General features: G+C 46.5%; 1 protein-coding gene across 4 annotated transcripts in view; it reads left to right on the top strand.

Annotated features, from left to right (window-relative positions):
• The window catches only part of TULP3 (TUB like protein 3), a 92,334-nt gene that overhangs the window by 65,723 nt on the left and 10,284 nt on the right, over positions 1–16,327 (top strand). For 3 of the 4 annotated variants that reach the window (XM_044997364.1, XM_044997348.1, XM_044997354.1), the window contains exon 11: positions 202–2,844. The exons of the other annotated variant lie outside the window; for it this stretch is intronic. In XM_044997364.1, the coding sequence (XP_044853299.1) occupies positions 202–335 (134 nt within the window). In that variant the 3' untranslated portion in view covers positions 336–2,844. Of the gene's footprint in view, positions 1–201; positions 2,845–16,327 lie in introns of those variants that run through there. 4 annotated transcript variants of the gene reach the window in all.

The following is a 16,327-nucleotide window of genomic DNA, read 5'->3' as shown; positions in this document are numbered from 1 at the left end:
CATAGCTATGGGATTGCTCTGTAAAAGAAGTCAGCAGGACTGTTCTTGTAGAAAAGCAGATTCTGAGCCACTCTGGTAAGGAGGGGAAGATGGGATAGTCTCTCCAGTCAGGTGTATTTGGAACTGTTCCACTCTTTCTCCTCTTACCTTTCTCTCTTTATGAATTAGTTGGTCTCTGACCCCCTCTCTCTGCCTCCCTAGCTGACTACATTGTGATGCAGTTTGGTCGTGTAGCAGAAGACGTGTTCACTCTGGACTATAATTACCCACTGTGTGCCCTCCAGGCCTTTGCCATTGGACTCTCCAGCTTTGACAGCAAATTGGCATGTGAATGATGGAGACAGCGGACTTGGACATGGACCTTGCTCCCATCCCTGCACCTTGTAGATGAGTTCTGGGTGGAATCATGAGAAGTATCCTGGGGACAGAAGGGGAACTGGAGGCCAGATATCTGTGGGCTTAACAAGAAGCAAATAGTAGATTTGGGGGCTTTACAGTAGCTGATAGAGACCATGGCCCTTTTTGGAAGGGAGATCTCTGCATGTGCCCTGGGCGAAGGCAAGGATAATGTGTGATGTCTTTGTTATCAGTATTAATGCTGCATTGCAAATCTTGATCGGAGATGGTGTGAGAGAGCTAATCCTGCTCCTTAGCAGCTAAGCATCACTGTGACTAGGAATTCCTGCAGTGAGGATCAGATTAATAGTGCTTTAGCCCAGGCACCTTGGATCTCACAACACCCCTGTGCTCATGCAGCGTATATTAAGATTCGTTTAGAGAAGGAAGAACAGGTACAATCTGTGCCGTCTCTTACCCCGCAGAGTAACTCTCCAGTCTAAGGCAAAGTTCAGAGAAAGAAGAGAGGGTACAAGCCTGATGTCCCTGTGCAACTGTAAGCCCTGTTCAATGAACAAAGACTAGGAATAAGCCCCATGCCTCTATAGCCACCCTTTTACTCTGCAGGATAATTCTCTTTCAAGGCTGATGGATCCCAGTTCCTGTTAATTGTTCTGCTGCTCATTATCCTGTGACAACCCTTTTACCAAATAAGATCCCCAATCATTAGGGATATGAGAAAAACTCCTATGGTCACTTCTAAGTAAGCAATATTTACATTATGACCATCACTGTTTCTTTTATTCCTAACAGTTCTAAAAGTGAAATTGAATGGATCATTGGACCTGACAGAAACTGGCTGAGAAAGGCATGCCATTGACTATTCCTGAAATGCAGCATTCTGATTGCCTTAAATACTAGATTCTTTAGGTCAGTCAATCAGAAACATTTTTTTTAAATTTTTTTTAGGAATAAAGTTTGCTGCATTTTAGGAATAAACTGATGTCTGAAGCTTTTCTTTGTTTTGTTTAACTTTTTTCTTAGCAAATAAGAGCCTCTTCTGCAGCAGTCTGAATGGCTGATTCCAATTGCATGTGGTATAATAACCATAGATATCGCAAATCATGACCAGTTCAGTCAGCTTTATATAATCATTTAATCTGAATATGAGATTAACCAAAAATAAGATTATAGACATTTTCCAAGGCACAAGGAAAGAAGAATATTGCAACAAGAGTAGCCAAAGTACTGCTCATCGGGCTCCATAATGTGTCCTGTAGCAGCCCTCCTCTTTAATTCTGGGTTGCAGTCAGTGGAGACCACAAGTCCCAGCATGCAATCCTCCTTGATCCACCAGCCTCATCTTGCATCAAATTGGAGCACTGCATATTGAGACCTATAGGTTACATGGGCTGCACATCTGCTGTATATTAAAAAAGAGGGCAGCTACCATCCTGTCCATTTCATGTTCTTTATGTACAGCTGTCAGGATCTTTCCTTTCACATTCATTATGTACAGTTAATTGCTCATTTGTCCCTCCATTAAGCATGTACTGATCTGTTTTTAAAGGTCATTGGCAGCCCACAAGTCCTAACTGGATGCCCCCAGCAACCAGACTTTCATCATTGTGCCACGGTCTTTGCATTATATGTCACATAAGTCTCTCTATTGGTGGGTATTATTTTGCTGTTTAATTTTCCAAAACATCAAACTTTGTGTAGACATTTTCTGATGCCAGAAAAAACGCTTCAATCATAGTCACGTAATCTCTGTATTTAATTGTAAATGGTGAATTGTGGCCGATAGCTCCAGTTCTAAAAAACGCTTATCTCACAAGTTCCCAAGCTACACTGGCTGAGGTGCCCTTGCATTCAAAGCAATCTCATCAGCATAGCACTCTGCAAAGAGTTTGTGCCAGGTACCTCTTTTGTGCCTTCATGTACTTCCCGCTTGTCAATGTGGGGACAGGATTCGATGGCATCTCCCACTTGTGTTCTCTTGTGCTCCCAACTGACTGCTCTGCACTTACTGTATCTACCAAGAAACCAGTTCCTAATGCCTGTGTCACAATTACTTTGTAACTAGGACCAGATGTAGAAAATTAGTTTGTTTCCTTGGTGTTACTTGTAGGCAGTGCATTAATTGCTAGTCCAGAAAAAGTTTTCTTGTGCTTAGCAAGCTGCCCTGCAACTCCCTGGTTCATCTCTCCAGCTGGGCCAGTCAGCAAGGACTCTCTCAAACTATTCAAGGTGGTAAACCCATGGGTGAGCTTAATTGATCATGGCTAAGTCAGTGCCTGTGATTCTTTAGGTTTCCTCATCAAGATGCACAGACAGATGACCGAATTTCTTGTCTCTTCTGAGGTGCTTTCTATACTGTGAGCATGTGACCCTTCACTTACCTTCTAGTTTTGAAACTCTTCCTTCTGTCTCCATTTTTTAGGTTGTTTTTTTAAAGGGATTGTACACAATGACCTTGTCCACACTTGCATTAAAGTGTGTTAGCCACAACTGTGTTAAAACACAGGTTATTGCTAGCAAGTCCTAGCATGGTTTCTCTGATAACATCCAGCAGGGAATTTTTCTAAAAAGGGTGATACCGATGTGCTAGGAAACAGTCCTATCAGCTGTATGTGGGGTCAGACTAAAAGCCTGATTTTCAGACAAAAATCCCAGTGCACACTGCTCAGGGAAATGGTACGCTCTGTCACAGTAAAATGTGACTCTGGATATCTTGGTGTCAACCCTAATGTGGACAGAAGCATGGGTCTGTTTTGTGTTGCTGTTTGAACAGGCAATAGCAATGCAGGAGGTGGGCATTTACCTCTTCTCAGATGCTCTCAGACATATTTTATATATTGGAGGCTTCAGTACTCTGCCGTACTCTCTGTTCTTTTTGTGTTCTTCACCCACTCTGTTGCTGCTCTGTGTGCCAAAGGTCCACCTAGATGACTGAGAGGCTGGCTTTGTGTGCTTCCTGTTGCTTCCAAGTCTTTTTTGCTCTGCAGAAACGTCCAGTGCTTTTTGGTCAAATATTGTTCTACATGAATTGTATTTATAACTTTTGTACTCTAATGAAAATAAAATAATTTATAAAAAACAAAACAAACAACAAAACCCTACACTCTGAATTGTTCTTATCTTGCCCTGTAGGGTTTTTGCTGCATATGGTGTTTGCTGTCGGCTCTGATATCTCTATCTCTCCTGCTTTGGCTACCCCTCTTTCTCCCTGTCTCCCTCCACTCCATCTCTCTTCTTTCTGTATCATTCCTCATTTGTCTCCCCCACTTCTCCTCAATGCTGGTTTTACAAATATTTAGAAGTGTGAGAATTGCCTTGGAAACACAAGTGCTACCAATTTCCTTTCTGCACCACTTGGAGCTGCTTGCTGTCTATTTGTTCACTCCCCTCCCCTTGATTCTCCTGCTCCTCACACCCCTTCTCTCTCAAGTGTTATGGGCTGCTGAGGGGGGTGCATTGGAAATATTTACCCAGCCCCGGTCACTTGTAAGGTGACCAGATGTTCCGACTTTATAGGGACAGTCCCGATTTTGGGGTCTTTTTCTTATACAGGCTCCTATTACCCCCCATCCCCTATCCCAATTTTTCACATTTGTTGACTGGTCACCCTAGTCACTTGCTCTAAGCCCCTCCTGTTGTCCAAGTGTCACATGGTGCAATTCTGGACCAGGATTGAAATCGTGTGAGGTAAAGAGGGGCAGTACTGAGTTGATTGTGTTTTTACTGGGGTGATATGAAGAGAAGTAAGTGTCTGCCTTACTGAGGGAAAATGTCCTTGTTCCAGTGACTTAAAACTTGAGGTAGGGGAGATCTAACTGTTCTGGATGCAGGTTGAACAATCATGTCCATTTCCCTCTAGCTTGGCCGGAATGGATCCAGGGCGCAAGCACTTTCTGCTCTCTGTGTCTGGCTCAGAGATCTGCAGCACAGTTGCTATCTCTACAGCACTGTGTTGACTGCTGTAATATCATGCTCTCGCTCCCACGCCAAACACAACATCCAGAAAACTCCAAGAACAGGTTGGGTACAGGAAGCAAATGCTACAGTCCAGTGAGAATCCTCATAGCGGGACTCAGAATGCAGCAGCTCCAAGGTGCTGTGAGGTCTCCAGCTGATACACATCAAAGGCAGGAGTATTCATTTCTTACTCTTTTATGGCTCAATCCTGCTTGCATTGAAGTGTTGATATCAATAGGAGTAGACTCAGACTCTATTATTTAAAAGTATAACGCGATGACAAAGCACACCCCACCCAACATGCTCTTCTACTTACTGGTATTAATAGCTCTGTGCACTTCACAGCTATTGTTACTGGAAAATAATAAGGCAAGCAACTATTCCCCCACCCCACCCTTTTCACAGATGGAGAGCTGGGAGTTTGCAGGAGGTCACTGCAGTCAGAGCTGGGGATAGAGCCCTGTCTAAAACAGCGTACCCAAGTCTCATCCACACGGCTTTTCTGAAGGAATGTGTCAAACCTATGGGCTTGAGTGCTATCTGTAATTGAATCCAGCTCCCTCACTAGCAGGACCAAGTACTTATTTTGCCCTATGTCCCTAAGTAGCCTCCTCAAGGGCTGAACTCACAACCCTAGGTTTAGCAGGCTAATGCTCAAACCACTGAGCTATCCTCCTTTAGTGACTGAGCTATGTGGAGGATAACAGCCTACTACTACTATCAATTACTTATTTAGCTCAAGTAATAGAGGTCAGCTTTACCATAAAGGTGAGACCAGGCTAAAGGTCAGAGGCTTCTCAGGAGTTCTTGTCTTTGTGTCTTCCAGCATTTTCAGTCTACAGTCCCTGTCTCCCCATTCTGTTCTCTTGTCCTGTTCTCCATGGAGTTCTTGTTCCTCTGCTGGGACTCAGAAGTCATTTTCCTGTTTCAGTTTGGGTAAATCTTTCCACACCTAGATAAGCTCTGTGGCCAGAAAGAAGCTCATCCTTTTTGCTAAAACGTGTCAAGGTAAAAAGCATTTAATTGGCAGTTGATATATATGAATGAATGTTGTTTCCACTAGATTTGAAGGTGGGATCTGAACTCATTTGCTATGATAAAAGTAAAGTGATGGTTTAAAAAGGGAGAACCACTGAACTAAGCTACAACAAAACAAAAGTGAACAAAGAATGATTTTCTTAACTTGAATTGAGATCCCCATTTATAAAAGAGAACTAGAACTACCCTTAGAGTGCAGTTTTACTCTGAAAAGTGATTCCTAAAAATGAGTTCCATATTTGTCTGTCAATAGCTGTATATCAGACCTGTTCAGCTAGCAGGAAAAAAGATTCCACTACTTCTGACCACCCCAATCAAACTACATATGTGTGCTCTGTCAAGTTCTTTCCTTGCATATCATCTCCACTACTAAAGGTTCTACAGGCCAAATCCTACCCTTAGTGACACAGGTGCAAGCCCATTCATTTCAGTGCGTTTCTGCAACTGTAAGTGCCTAGAATTTGGTGAACAATTCTGCTGATGATTCACAGGAAGGAATAAAATCCAGCTCGCTCTCTGAGCTGTGTTGACTGCAGGGGGAACAGGAGAAAAAAATGTACATTAGCCACAAAGTCAGATCTGACCTTCAGTACACATAGGAAGCAGATATGAGTAATAAGATGCCATTTTTGCAAAATCATTTTTCACAGTAGTACTGCACTTTAAACATCAGCTTTTAATCTTCATGTGGTTTAGCAGAGACCCACAGTGGCTAAATGGGCTCATTACAGGTATACATTTAAAGGAAAACTGCAACACACGAGTTTATTGTGTAGAATAACACCACACAGAATACATATCTTTATGTACATGGATATTACCTAAAATTGTATGACTTAGAAAATGTATGTGGCCTCTCTGCATTCTAAGAGAAAATTAAAATAAAAATTCTAATTGCATCTAATTACAAAGAAAAGTAATGTATATGTATATTGCACAAAGGGACATTTTTAAGCTCTTCTCCACAACCATGAGGGCTAGGAGCTTACTTTGAAAGACAGAAGGAAAGCTGAGATACTCACATAATCATGTGCCCCCACAAGGTGGGACGTAATCACTGGAGTCCACAATGCTCCTGAGAAATTTTAACTCTTTGTCTCAGGTCTTAGCTACACTACTTGGTATTGTTTTTCTGGTATAGCTATACTGGCAAACCCCTCTACTGTGGCTGTAGTTACACTGGTATACAATACGCTGGTTTGGGGAACCTGAGGGCTTAAAATGCTTAGTTTAACTGAAGTCATCAGGCTCTGTTAGGGGTATTTGGGTTAAATGTATAGCCTGTGTTATGAAGGAGGTTGGGCTAGAAGATCTAATGGTCCCTTCTGGCCTTAAACTCTATGAAATCTATACTCTATGAAACCAGCATAAGCGATACCAGTATAAGCACAGTTACACTGGATAACGGTCTGCAGTAGGGCTTTTACTGGCATAGCTATATTTTTGGGTTTTTTTTATTAAAAAATCACCCCCTAAATGACACAGTAATGCTTGTAAAATTTGTAGGTGTAGACCAGGCTTCAATTTCCCCAGTCGTAAAATGGAGAAAAGTGCCATCTTGGCACATAAGAATATATCCCACTGTTCATAAGTTCTAAGGGTCGGTAAGTTGTTTTGCCCTGCATTTGCCTTCCTAGTTAAACTAACCTACTTTGTAGGGTTTTTTGAGAGGGTTAGGTAGATGTTTGTCAAGTGCTTTGGATATGAAAATGTGCACAAGGGTGAAGTGTTTTTATAATGGAAAATGAAACTGAAAGAATTGGCAGTGCTGCAGGGAGTGGTGTGGGTGACTCATTAGAGAGGGGCTCTTTCTTCTTTAGTCAGTACTGACCCAATGTCTCCCTGCATGGCAGGACAGGGTGCTGTGTTGCAGGGAGTAGGGTGGGTAACCTGAGAGGAGGTGCTCTATTCCTTCTGACTCAGTGCTGACCCCAGTGTCCCAGTATGGGGTAGTGCAATGGTTTTCAAGTTCGGGTTGCAACTCAGTACTGGGTTGCAGAATGCAAAGCACTGGGTCACCTTGCTCAGCACTCATGGATCCTGGCGTCCAGGCAGTAAAAGCGAGTAGTCCCTACCTGTTCTGACATCACGCTGCACCCCGAAAACAGCCATCAGCAGGTCCGGCTCATAGGCAGGGGGGCCACAAGGCTCTGCACGCTGTCCCCAACCCGAGCACTGGCTCCATACTCCCACTGGCCAGGAACCAGCCAATGGGAGCTGGGGGGACAGTGCCTGCAGGCAAGAGCTGCATGGAGCCGCTTGCGTGCCCCTCTGCCTAAGAGCTGGATCTGCTGGCCGCTTCCGTGGGCTTATCTCCAGTGGCTCCAGCTGTGCTACTGACCGGGAGCCACTGGAGATAAGCCCACGCCCCAATTCCCTGCCCCAGTGCTGAGCCCCCCCAAACCCAGAGCCCCTTCCTGCACCCCAACCCCCTCATCCCCAGCCTCACCCCAGAGCCTGCACCCCCAGCCCAGAGCCCTGACCCCCTCTCACACCCCAAACCCCTGTCCCATCCCAGAGCCCCCTCCCACATCCTGAATCCCTCTTTCCCAGCCCCACTCCACACCCCAACCCTCTGCCCCAGCCCTGAGCCCCCTCCCACATCTCGAACCCCTCACTGGGTCACAGGCATCAACAATTTTCTTCAACCGGGTCACCAGAAAAAAAGGTATGAAAACCACTGGGGTAGTGGATGCTGTGTTGCTTGGAAGTGCCAGCTTTGGAGTCAGTAAAGTTTTTTTAGTCTCTGTCCCCTGTTGCAGGAGGTTGGGCCACTACTTCTGCACCCCAGGGACAGAGAGTTTAGAAAGCATCGGAAAATCAAATGCTTATGGAAAGGGAATGTTTTAATGGCCTTTCCGTCTCCACTCCCTCATGGGACTGAGGCCTACTAAAAAGGAGTCCTCAGCAGGTTGATGCCAATCTCCCCCAGAGGGACGTGGGAGCTGCTCCTTCCTGCATTGGAGGTGGTGCTTTAAATGGTCTGAAAAATGGGGAGGGGGGACAGGGAATCTATCATCAACCTAGTTCTCACGCACTTGACACTATTTGCAATTTGTGTTAATATTTATTACGAAATAATCACAGAAAGTTTTTAGCTCATGAAACTATTTCTACCTCTTGCCTGTCCCTGTTGTTCAGGGAGTGACACCCCAGAATTCCCCGAGGCAATGGTTTCCAGTGTTATCTCCCTGGCCTTTGCTAGCAGCGGTGACTGTCCCCCGTAACAACCCCCCTTGCGAAGTCCTTCCCGAGGGGAGCCCAGCGCACCCCAGCAGCGTGAGTGGGGAACCGACCCAGCCCCAGGTGCGGCTGGCTCTGCCACCCCTGCCCAGCGGGTGCTGCTCGCCTGCGGCCCACCAGCACAATCGCCGCCAGAGGGTCCCAATTGTGGTTGGACTCTTCCCGGAGGTTTCGTCCCATGAGGGCCTCTTTAATTACAGGTTCATCTTTGCTGCCTGGAGACTCCAGGACAATCCTGGAGGGTTGGCCACCCCCTCGCTGCAGTGATTTCTGCCGCCTCCTCCGCTTTGCCCCCGCGGCTCGGCCGTGCCCAGCCCTAGGTCCGGCGGCGGGAGCTAACTCCTTCCTCTCGCCCCTGCCTGGGCTGGGCCCGTTTCTCCCGCCCACCCTGGCCGGAGGCGAGCCCTGGTCAGCTTCGTTCCCAACTCCGCCCCCCCCGCCGGGCCCGGCTCCGGCTCCGCGCCCCCTCCCTCGGCTGCGTGCACTTCATACCAGCCTCCTCATTCCTCGCATTCCGGCCTCGCTCCTGCCGCCCGCCCGGGGGGTGGCAGCGGCCCGGCCCCCTCCCGGTGCCTCCAGCGCCCCCCTCCGCCCCGCCCCGCTCCGCTCCGCTCGCCAGGTGGGTGCTTCCCTCGGGGGCGCGTCCGCCCCCCGGCCCGTCCCGGCTCTGCCCTCTGGCTCCGGCCGCTTCCCTCCCTCCGTCCCCCGCCCCGATCCCAACTTCCTGCTGGTGCTCGGGGACCTGGGAAAGGAGCCCGCCGAGCGCAGGGCGGAGCCGCTCCAGGGAGCGCGGCTGCCCAGAACTTTGTGCCGGACGCGGCGGGGGCTGGACTCAGTGCGCTCGCCAGGTCCCTCCAGCCCGGTCCCGCGGCGCTAGGCTAGAGGCTGAGCCTCCCCCCAGCCCCGGCTCCCAGCGCCCAGGAGAGGGGGGTGGGGAGCAGGAAAGAGCGAGACCGAGCCACAGCGCGGGAGTAACCCGCCCCTGGTCCCTTTGGCAGCGCGTCCCGGAGCTGAAGGCGGAAAAAGGGAAGCGGAGTTGAAGCCGGTTTCTCTGCATGTAGGGAACAAGCAGCAACCTCGACTCTCCAGGTCAGGAAATGCGATTTCACCGCCCGCTTTCGCAGCGGCCAAGAGGGTGGGGGATGGAGTACGTGGGGGAGAGGAGGGAATTGAAGGGGCCTTGGGGAAGGGGGGGGGTGGAAGGTGAAAGGCACAAATGTACAAAGAAAGAGATCGGGAAACTGATGGAGGCTGCTGGCTGGCTCCCCCCGTGCACCTCCCAAACTGGAGGAACTTGCTGCTTTAGAAGAAAATAGTTAGCAGCGCTTATGGAAAAGTCCCTTAGAATTCAGTAGAGTGAGCACCTTTTAGTGAGTGATTTTCATTGTTTTACTGCACCAGGAATGGAATTCTCTAGTTACATTTAAATTCTATAGGATGGATCACAAACCCACAGGAGAGTTATGAGTTCCTGTGGGACTTTTCCATAAGGGGGAGAGAATGTTCTTTTGGGCATCAGTTATTCAAAACCGGAGCAGGATGAGCGGAGTTGGGGGATTTAGTGGTCGTTTCCCATGTGTGGAAGGTTCCGCTTAAAAACAACTCCTGTGTTTCCCCCCGGAGGTTAAGTCCATTGCAGCCAGGAGCGAAGGGGTCCCTGTCTATATTTAAAGTGGCGAAGTCCTGTGGGTTCTTTGGGGGTGAAAGGAGTTATATAAATATAAGATGGGATTGCTTTTTTTTTACGGAAACGGCCTCGAGTGATTGTTAATCTTTAAAAGCTGAAATCAGTGTGACTCCGCCGCAAATAAACCACATAAAATACTTTTTAAACACAGGGTGGAAGGAGACTGGTTTTGTTCCTGTTTCCTGCCGCTTGGAAAAGATCGGCTGCCACCAGACTGGATCTTGCGGTCTGTGCGCAACATTGTAGGAACCGTATCCACCTGTCTGTCTGTCCATCTGTCGGTGTAGATGTCAGAGGGTTCATTGTCTCTGTTCCTAGGGAGGGAAACAGACAGCAGGACAGGGCGGTGGGTAATGGGGAGGAGTGAGAAGCACAGAAGAAGGGGTTAGTGAGGCTGAACAGTAGGGACTGGGACCTGATTAGAAAGGCTGCTGCTGCGTGTAAGCGCTCTGTCGTGGTAGTTTTTCTCACGGTAGAGAAGAGACGGGTCTCCGCTGTAAGGGGATTGTTTACTGAGGGTGCTGGACACAGACAGACTTTGTGGTTCTCACTGGCTCTCTAGCTCTTAGACGTACTAAAGGCAGCCTGCCGCCTGTTGCTGCATAATGTCACCTTACAGAGTTTCCCTAAATCCTGGCCTGGACTTTGCAGTCACTCACTGGACTATGGGTTATATACTTGTTTAAGACCATGGGACAAAAAGGGACTTTCAGTGGAAATTGCCAGCTGATCATATCAAATATATTTGTTTGGTTGTTTTTTTCCAGAGAAATTAAGAGTTCAACCAGAATACAATGAATTAGAAAGTGTGAGATTTCATGTTGATATTAGGTGATAGGAATCTCTTCCACCTCTTCTCACTTTCTTGCATGTGCTTTTGTATTTTATATTTTGAAGTCTTTCTTTTAAAAAAATATTAATATATGAAAATACAGTAAAAACAACTAGTTTAGAACTTCAATGGAAATCAATATCACAGCAGCACTGACAGTTTCTGGGGGGTTTCCATCAGCCAGTGACTGTTCTTGTGAGTCATATTATGGAGAAGACAATCAGAGACAGCAAATTTAGAATAAAGAATTGTAAGAATACGCTCTGGGATTTTCTGTCTAAGTCACTTGACTTCAGCGTGAAGAACGCTATACAGAGGACTGGGATGGCTGTTGAACAGTAAAGTGTTCACAGTAACTTCTGCGCAAGACACACTGTTATGAGTGATTGTTACAGTCGTCTTCACAGCTTTTTGTCCCCAGTTTTGTGTAAGTTTTTACATCTAAAATTCAGGTGTGCCATTGATAAAGCCGGGTCTCAGACTTTTTGATTCTGTAGCAACTGAGCTCAGTCAGCCCCCGGGGAGTTCAGAAAGTTAACTCTCTCTGACCAGGCCATTAGGATATTTCAGAGGGAAGCAGCAATTCAGCCTTATCTGTTCATAGAAATAAAAGACCATTTACTTCCTCCAACTCATCATCCCTCTCTTGGACAGTGGGATGCAATGCAGAATTGTTCCCTAAACCCCATTTGATAGCATTTTAAAAACCAGATTGGACAAAACAATAAGTGATCGAACTTCCACCACTTCCCATGAGAGGCGTTTCCACACCCTAAAACGTGTCACTGGCAGGAACGTTTTCCCAATATTCAGCCTAATTTTCCTTTTCTTAACATTCTATTACTTCTGTTTATGCCTCAGTGTACCACACTAGGTAATTCATCCTTTTCTCTCCATGGTGTTTACACCCTTTAAGTACTTGTGAACTGTTATCATGTCCCTCTTAGCCCTTTTGTCACCAACCTATACTTTTAATCTCTCCTCATAAATCATTTATCCCCAGCATCTCCACCATTTTGAGGGGGAGGGATAGCTCAGTAGTTTGAGCATTGGCCTGCTAAACCCAGGGTTGTGAGTTCAATCCTTGAGTGGCTATTTGGGAAGCTGGGGTAAAAATCTGGGGATTGGTCCTGCTTTGAGCAGGGGGTTGGACTAGATGACCTCCTGAGGTCCCTTCCAACCCTAATATTCTATGATTTCTTCTAGGCTTCTAATTGTTTGTGCTACTCTTCTCTGAACTCTCTCCAATTTGTCATCATCCTTATGGTGATGTGGGTTCCAGGATGAAATGCACTCTTTCAGACATGGTCATGCCAGGCCTAAAGAGAGGACAAGTGTCTCTTTCAGTGATGTCTGACAAAATGATATTGATCATTTATGCAGCCATATTGCCTTGTAAACTCATATCTGATTTGTTCTGTATGCCCATTCTAGGGTGTCTTTAAGCAGTGCTGCTTCCAAGGTTTTCCCCTCACATTGTATATCATACCATTTCCCCCTAATTGTACTGGCTTTAATTTTTCCACATAACATCTTGTTTTGCTTTTTTCTACCCTTGTTTGTTTCTAAGCTCCCTCAGCCCCTTTAAATCATCTCTTTTCATTGGTGTTTGTAACTCTGATTCAGCATCATCTGCAAATTTCATTAATGTGACATTTATTCAGTCTTCCAAATCATTAATTAAGATGTTAAATAAAACTGGACTAACATCAATCCCTGCAACTCCTCAACAAACACTGCTACCTCCTTGATACATTGTTATTTATCGTTCCCCTTTGCTTTGCAACCTTTATGCCAATTTTCCATCCATCCGAGCCAATTTGAATTACTTTTTCAGTTACAATTTCCTGGAAAAGAAGCAAATGCTTTGCTAAACCTAAACTTATTACATTATCTACAACCTTCCTTTCATTTGCTAACTTTGCAATTCTGTCCCCACTCAAAAAGCAATCGAGTTTGTCAAGATTTACAGTGGACTTTATAAACTCATATTGCTTTGTTCATGGTTCACTGCCATCCATCTAGGCATGTCTCTGTCTAGGCATCTATGTTGTGCTTATCACCATGGTAAATCAGCACCTAGTATGTTACCCCTTAGAGCCCTGATCCAGCAAAGAGCATTACAAAAGCCCAGGATTCTGCCTGCATGGAGCTACTTGCAGGATCTTGCAAAAGATAAGTAGTTAATCCACCCCTTGTAGTCTCCTCTTTCTGGAGAGTATTCAATCACTCCCAATTGTTTTGTACACCAGACAAAGTAGGCATTTTCCTGCCAGGGAAGGGCAGTTTTTTAGCACAGGCCCCATTCTTGGACTGTTTTGTAAGCTTTTAGTTCCCCTGTTCATATCTCATTTTTTATACCAATGCCACTAGCTTGGTGTTGTATTCCAGCTGCTGGGCTTCAGTGCACGGGGTGGAAGTGGTCATGTGGAGATGGGCATGTGTCTTTGGAGCTTCTGCTGTGCTGTTGTCATAGAGAAAATAAATTAGCATAGTTCTCACAGTGTTTCCCTTCAAACAGTATGGTAACCATTAATGAGAGAGGTCCAGTCAAAGTCTAGTCCCCAGTAACCAATGGCTGCAGGGCAATAAGGAAGGGAGGAAAGGTCAAGAGAGCACTGAGCACCTGTAGAGTGAGAAGTGAGTGTGTGAGACAGCACAGCTATGGGATGGTGCAGAAATAGGGATGATGTGATGATTTGTGTCAGCTCATCCGGGCTGAAAATATCCTGCCTGAGTTAGCCGCTGGATAAAAAACACGAATATTGTACCTAGTGCAGGGAATGTATACCTGGGATCGGTGTGATTTAAAGGGACACCCTCAACTTGAAATCTAGTCCGTTTAAAAAACGGAGCTAAAGTCGTTTGAGATCCCGTGCCTGCCTCTGAATCCCTCTGCCAATGTTTGTACAGTTACAATATCATTTTCCTAATTTTTAAAAAAGCTTTTTCCCCCCCTCTCTTTCTCCTGTGGCTGTGTGAAGGACCCACACAAACAACAGGGGGAACTGACTATACAGAGGAAACAATGAAAATGGCCAGATCACATCCACCAAGTAAGCTAAGTGGAAAAACAAAGACAAATAATAGTATGTCTCTAATATCTCTCAGTCACAGATGTTACATGTAGCCATAGGTAAAAGAAATTCAGACAAAAATGTAAACTTGACAGTGTCCCTTTAAGAACCTAGTTTTGCTTGACAGGGGGCCCCTCTTGCCCTGCAAATTAACCCATTGAAGGTCTATAACCCGCTGACCTTCCCTGGGAAAGGGGACTGGGAGATCAGAGACAAACCATAGGGCTTGCAGGAGATACTTTCTCATAATATGTGAGGGAAATTTAACCTGTGTGTGGCCTTTTTCTTTCACTTTCAATTGGTGCTTCAGTTTGACCTCTATGAACGAGGCACCTGGTTTGGGATTGTAGATAGAGAGGTCCTTGTGTCTTGTGATGTTTCCTTTTTTTTCAGTGAAAAGCCTAATAATCCGGCACCCTAGAAAATGGGGAGACTTTGTTATCAGAATCGGGGCCGCTGGCCTGTGTTCTCAGTTAGACTTGTGTAAATCGGGAGTAGCTCCCTGAAGTCAGTGGAGTGACACTTGTATCAGACTGAGGTGAGCCCAGAATCGGGGCCAGAATGTTCTGTGTCTGCTTGTACGCGCCCTGTTACAAATGAATTAATCTGATAATCTTTCATGAATACCGGCTCTGTAGTGCAATCCAATTGCTTCTGAGTAACAAGCTGTAAACATTCAGTGGTTTCAAAGTGCATACCCCAAAAATGGGGTACTGGGACATCTCCTGGGCTCGTGCAAACATTCCTGCCAACCCCAGGTGCTGGAGATAGACTCTGTTATGTGGCTCATCTGTTTCCCAGTCATTCCTTAGACCTCAGTTCAGCAAAGTACTTAACATCTTTCTTTAAGCGTATGCTTAATTCCAACTGCAGTCAGTGGGACTCAAGCACGTGCCTAAGTGCTTTACTGAATCAAGGCCTTATTTTAGGTGATTGGAGTGGCATGAAGTACAAATTTTTTTTCTCTCGGGGCACTGAAGGCAATGACTCTATGTGCGGGTGCTAACTGCCCTGCTAACGTTGGGCAGGAGGGCATGCAGATTGTTATCCAAAGCAGGCAGTCAGATACCATGGTGATGGCCACATATAGAAACTTAGCTAAAGAGAGCACTACAGATCTAGGGCTCTGATGGTATGTCTACACAGTAATTAAACACCTGAAGCTGGTCCAGATCAGCTAACTTGGGCTCATGGGGCTCAGGCTGTGGGGCTGTAAAATTGGTGTGTAGACGTTTGGGCTCGGGCTTTGGGACCCTGTGAAGGGGAAGGGTCCCAGAGTCTTGGCTCCAGCCTGAGCCCAAATGTTTACACAGCAATTTTTAGCCTGAGTTATCTGAGCTGGACTGTGCCACGGGTCTTTTATTCCAGTGTAGACATACCCTGAGTCTGTATATTCAGAACTGCAATCAGTGCTTATAGCTGCTCTCTTGTGAGACTCAACCCAAGTTCAACTGTTGCAGTTGCTGGGTGCTGGCTTTGTCCTGAAGTTGAATATTTTAGGCACTCAGGGCAGGATTTTCAAAAGCAATAAGTATTTGGACTAACTCTGTTCCCATCGGAGCTCTCCTGAAGTTTTGCCATTGGCTGAATGGGAGCTGAGTTAGACCAATGTTGAGTGCTTCTGAAAACTCCAGCCTTGAAGGCTAGTGAAGAGGCTGAGAGGCAGCATGGGTGTAGTGCAGTGGTTCTCAACCAGTGGGCCGGGGGCCTTTGGGGGGGCCGTGAGCAGGTTTCAGGGGGTCTGCCAAGCATGACTGGTGTTAGACTCGCTAGGGCCCAGGGCAGAAAGCCGAAGCCCCGCTGTGCAGGACTGCAGCCCAGGGCCCTGAGCCCCACCACCCGGGGCTGAAGCCTGAGCAACTTAGCTTCATGAGCACTCCCTGGGGTGTGGGGCCCCGGGCAGTTGGCCTGCTGGCTATCCCGGAACCCGGCCCTGGCTTTTGTATTCAGAAAAACAGGTGTTGGCGGGGTTTTTTTTATAGTATGTTGAGGGGGGAGGGGCTCAAAAAGAAAAAGGTAGCCACTAGACTGGGCGTTCTCAACAACCCAGGGTTGGTGAATTAGGAGATCTTGATCCCAGTTTTCAAAAGTGACCGAGATTTTGGGCTCCTCAGTTTTTGGGTACCCAATGAGACA

The sequence above is a fragment of the Mauremys mutica genome, chromosome 1 (assembly GCF_020497125.1).
Source record: "Mauremys mutica isolate MM-2020 ecotype Southern chromosome 1, ASM2049712v1, whole genome shotgun sequence".
Classification (NCBI taxonomy): Eukaryota; Metazoa; Chordata; order Testudines; family Geoemydidae; genus Mauremys; species Mauremys mutica.
This window is presented reverse-complemented; position numbering and strand designations above follow the sequence as displayed.